Raw genomic sequence first — 5,203 nt, forward strand, 5'->3', positions numbered from 1 at the left:
CTCATGGACAAATTACTTCCTTTTGTACTCAGAACACAACACATGACGGGGACGAGTATTGTGTTAAAACCGAGAGGTTCAATAACAAAGGAGAGCACTGTTTCATGGTAACGAATGACTTCGTATAAGTGAACAAGCGTCATGACTTCAACTTTGTGGCAACGCGTTCTGCATGGAGTCCCGGCGACGTCGTTGTGTGTGATATCAAATTCAATAAGAAGGAGATAAACGGAGGAATGCGTAATTTTGTTTACAATTTTACACGTTGAGATTGTTGAATCAGAATCCCTATAAACTAAGTATAAATTTGAATAAACGAGCAATATGTCTCATGACTCGAGAACATTTGTTTTTGTAGGGATTCATACTACGCCCTACTTACCCCTGATCACTAACCTCAAATTCATCAATACTGTATCCATAAGAAAAATGTTCCAACTTACCCAATATTTGTCACCATCAGGGGCAGCCCTGCAATTACAGCCGGCATGTCGTGGTTACCGCAGCGAAATTTTACCCGCCATTGTTTTTTAATTTGTTGGCGTGGTACCGGCATCTCGACATTGGTTTGTGGCAGCTAAAATGTCAGTCACCCTAGTTTGAAAATCCCGCCATGATTTTGCGGCAGCTTTAGACGCCACAAAATACTTAAAACTGCACTTGCGGATCCGACCCACCGAAGTGTTTCATCCAGCCTGAGTCTGACGAAACTACGAGTAACGTTTTTATGAATATAAATTTCCCTTGAAAATATTGGTTCACCACTAAATTTGGATAGTGTGTAATAGGTTCTTAAGTGTTTGCAATGTACCTCGAAACTTCATTTGTCTGACTAATAGGGCTGGGAATTTCAGGGAAAACACTTTAAACGTTGACCGGGTAAAATTAACCGGTTAACCGCCGCGTGAAGTTTCACGTAATAAATTTAAATTTTAGCTTGTTACGTCACAATTGTCACAAAGAAATTTCGCTTGATCTTATCCAGGTATCGCTCAAAATTATTTACGAATCAAATCGAGATAGTTTCATGATCGCCAATGAGCCGGTTTTTGCATCACAAATTACTATGTGTCGGTGGTTCCGTATATGCATGTAGTGCAAGGATGTTGTAGCAAGATTGAGGATGAATATTCTATGAGTGTTAGTGCATGAGAAGTCAGACCTCGATGAGACGAAACTAAATATATTTGTGGTATTGTGCATCAAGAGTCTTAAATCCGAATGAGTTAAAAATTGCTCAATAAAACATTTTGTAAATTTTTCCAAATTTGGTATTCCGGATTTGAGTCTATATTGCCGGATGGATGTGATTAAAAACTTGTTTTAGAGTTCTTAGTGAATTTACATAGAAAATTGAGCTAGCAAAACATGAAGTATTATGAATGTCCGTTTGGGATATTGGGACCCTATACCCACTCTGTCCCTAACCTATTGTCCATAAAGCAGCCTAATAGCCCTCCACAGAGAAGACCATACAAATAGCGATTAGAACCCATCATAAGCCTATTGTAGGTAATTCGCAGCCAAGTATCCCTTTACAGGTGAAGCCATACATATGTCGATTGGGATCATATATTCAACCCTATTTTGAACCTCACGTGCATATGTCAGCCCAATAGCCCTCCACAGAGAAGCCCATAAAAATGGCGATTCGGGTGATCCAAAATCCTGATCTACTGTTTATTTATGTATTAGCCCAGTCTAACCTCACAGAGGTGTCCATAGACAAATGACAATTCAAGCTTTATAATCATTCCTATACTAAATCGATACCCGATAATGATGCTTAGCTTTGAATTAACTGATTAAAATTAATGTCACAAAGTAGATTTATACTGAATTAGCGCTATAATTAAATTGTGAGAGAAGTGTCACTTTGGAATTTCCGACCGCCACATTGCGAGAAACAAGCTTGGAAATAATCTGAATTTATCTAATCAAAGACGCTGTCAAGTGTGTGTACCAGATCAGGGTTAGGTCATAACTTTAATCTAATTTTCCATATTTTGGTTCTATTACGAGTTCGGTGACTGTTTGTGTTAGCCAAGTGAATATACCCCCTGCCCATAGGTTTCTGTCCCATTACATAACTTGATGTATAATGGGCGAAAAAATGAGTTACCTCCATATTGGTACACACACTTCTGGAGCGCCGTTTTGTATCTACAGTTGGAAAAATAAAATTTTTCTATCTGTTCTATTAAAGACGGTTGCGGTTGCCTTCGATGTCATTTTCATATCATTTCTGTTTTCATATCTTGTTTTTAAGAGATATATTTTAAAAATGTGAAATTTAATTTGTCTAATTTTTAAACTAGACTAACAAAGCCCCTAATCACGCATCAAAATACGCGTGCGGAACACATTCACACAACAAAGAGAAATATCCCGACTTTGGGAAATCACCAGTTTTGCGTCACGGTTGCGGAAATGCGTTTTTCATTTTGCGCGCATTTTTCAAATTGCAACACGAGCACCTCTCTATCGAACCCATCTGGTATTATATATTGTTCTGGTTCATTTCCACAACTTTATACGATACCTGTTGTTCAAGTCAATACATTATGCTATTTTCGAAATAAAATCCCATTTGTTATAAGGTATAATTTGACTATACTGAACAATAAAATCTATCAAAAAACAAAATATCATTCTTATGCAGTCGTGAATATTTATTGATGTTTATTGATTATATTTCAAAAAACTAGATTCGTTGAACTTCAGTTTCCTTTGCGTAGAGGATCTCTTGGAACTTTTGGTGATAATTAGTCCTCTTTATTCTGTTAAATAAAAAAAATTGAGATTTTTTGTACAAAGAACCCGCCACTGATGCAAAAAATGTGGTCGATTCAGAAGTATGTTTACCAATATGGAGGTAACTAATTTTGTTTGCTTGCTTTACATCAAGTTGTTTAAGGGCCTGAAACCTATGGGCAGGAGGTATATTTACTTAGCTAACATAGCCAGTCCCCGAACTTGTAATAGAAATAAAATAAGGAAAATCGAAATAAAATTATGACATAACGCAAATGTGAAATTTGCGGAAAACAGACCCGCCACGTTTGTAAGTACCAAATTAGTAATTATTCAGTTGGGATTAGGTTTGTGAATGATTTGAAAACCATGAATTTCTGTTGCTATGTGCATTCCTAAGTCTAACCATAAGTCTTAGCTGGATAGATACCACTTTTTATGTGTTTTTTTTGGTTGGACTTTGTCTCAAATTAGCCACAAATATTTACTAAATCAGAATGGCTGGAAAGATGTCGTAATTCAATGACAGTTAGGATGAATTTTTGACTGAGATATTCAGGATATGGTTTGATAATAAAACTTAAAATATCATGTAAAATTTGCCGAGACACGTCATTAGAATGATTGGACTGAGTTCTCACATGTTATCTCATTACGAATGAAGGATTTTTTAGGAAAGTTCTTGCTCACCTGTAAAGGAGGGTAGTCTAGATATGCCACGAACTCTCTTGTCATGACTACGTCGTCATTTATTTTGATTTCGCATATGATGAGATCATTTGAGTATTCACATTCAAATGAAGAGAGGATGTTGAAAGTATGCGAATCACCACTATCCAACCAGTCGTTGAGCACCGTAAATGAATACCTCCCACCATTTCTAAAATACTCATCAACGCCCTCTCTTGGCTGTAAATATATAGATAAATAACTCATGAATTGATTATAAAGTTAGAAATGACGCTATTATAACACGTTAAGCTGGATGCGATATAAAACATAGTTTTTATTAATGAAAGAGAATTATCTCACCTTTTCAGGGAATAAGCGTACTTGGATTAAGTCGCCAGCTTTCACCCGTGGAAGCATTCCGAAGTTAAAAATCAATTTTGCTCCCACTTTCGCTAATTCTTCGTCGCTGTGGGACCAACTGAACGAAAACATGAAATGATACTCTCGTTTTCGTACAAAATATAACGACGCGTACATCTTGTTCTTCTCTTCGTTAGTTGAGTTTGATTCAGACATCAGTAATTTCTCTCAATATAGAGTCAAATTCAACTTAGTACTGTAAAAACACTGATGAAAAACTTATAAATAGAGCATTTATTTACCTAAGAGATTAGAAATGAAACCAAAAGGCAAATTTGTTAATCCTTATATGTTTATTATCTAAGTTGTGTAAGCCGACTCTAAGGTCTTTAAATTAATATTCGGGATATACCAAACTATAACTAGCTGACAGTCTACATACAAATACATAAACAGAACTACAGTATCGGTGGGTTGTTCTTTTTACGGTTATATAAAGAAGCACGACTACATTGCGTTGTTTTATGAATTCGCCGAAGTGTATCTCGCACCCTTTGAAAGTCACTGGATCATTTTAAAGGTGAACAATAGAAGTCACCTAACAAAACATACTCGTTCGTTATAAACTATAATATTACGTTGAAATTGATTGGGTCATGATTGATCGCGGAATATATATATATGCTTATTTTATTCCATTTATTTATTATAGGACACATAATAGAGCAACTACATAGTTGCCTCTGCTATCCTTACCATGACGGGTATTCATAAATACTACTTAAGTACTATAAGTACTACTTTTTGTATTTTTACAGGATATGACTTTCCTATTTTTCCCGGGGACGAAAAGCCGATAAGGGGCTTAATCATTTGGCAAACCACGGCCTCTCGCCTGGTTACACGATCATGTCGGATATGGGTATAGTTTACCAGTTATGTGCATGGATGCATGAACCAACAGTTACGTGAACCACATCAGAGCGTCGAGGAGTCCAGGAGTCTCTCTGCACATAAGATTTACAAATTTGTCACTAGGGAAAGGAAAGCCGATAGGACGGCCTAATCATATGTCAAACCGCGGCCATAATTCAAATTTTAACATAAACACAGAATTTTGTAATATTTAAACAAGGCTTTGTAAAACCGCGCTTCCTCATTTTTCTTTTTCACTTCATATTTTAGGAAACAATCCGCGAAATTTTTCTTTAACGGACCTCACAACAATTGCGTTCAACCTCCTCGACCACCATCGCAAGGCGTTCCTTTCCCAATCAAGCTGAAGATGATTTGCAAACATGAAATCGGGATTCTTCATCTGATGATCCGCTGAATAAAAGGAACTCAGGTATCCATTTACAATTGTTGGTGTTGAGTTTGTTGTTGGGACAAAGCAGGCGTTTTATTTAAATTTCAA

The 5,203-nt window shown here is 36.5% G+C and overlaps 1 protein-coding gene across 1 annotated transcript; it reads right to left on the bottom strand.

The window, feature by feature from the left end:
* Nucleotides 1-2,765: 2,765 nt before the first annotated feature.
* On the bottom strand, nt 2,766-4,049 carry LOC144430436 (uncharacterized). Its single transcript, XM_078118372.1, has 3 exons — nt 3,787-4,049; nt 3,445-3,663; nt 2,766-2,780 (listed from the first exon to the last, which is right to left on the bottom strand). The coding sequence occupies exons 1-3, from the start codon at nt 4,000-4,002 to the stop codon at nt 2,766-2,768; spliced, it is 450 nt and encodes a 149-aa protein (XP_077974498.1). The 5' UTR covers nt 4,003-4,049.
* Nucleotides 4,050-5,203: the final 1,154 nt, after the last annotated feature.

The sequence above is a fragment of the Styela clava genome, chromosome 12 (genome assembly GCF_964204865.1).
Source record: "Styela clava chromosome 12, kaStyClav1.hap1.2, whole genome shotgun sequence".
NCBI lineage: Eukaryota > Metazoa > Chordata > Ascidiacea > Stolidobranchia > Styelidae > Styela > Styela clava.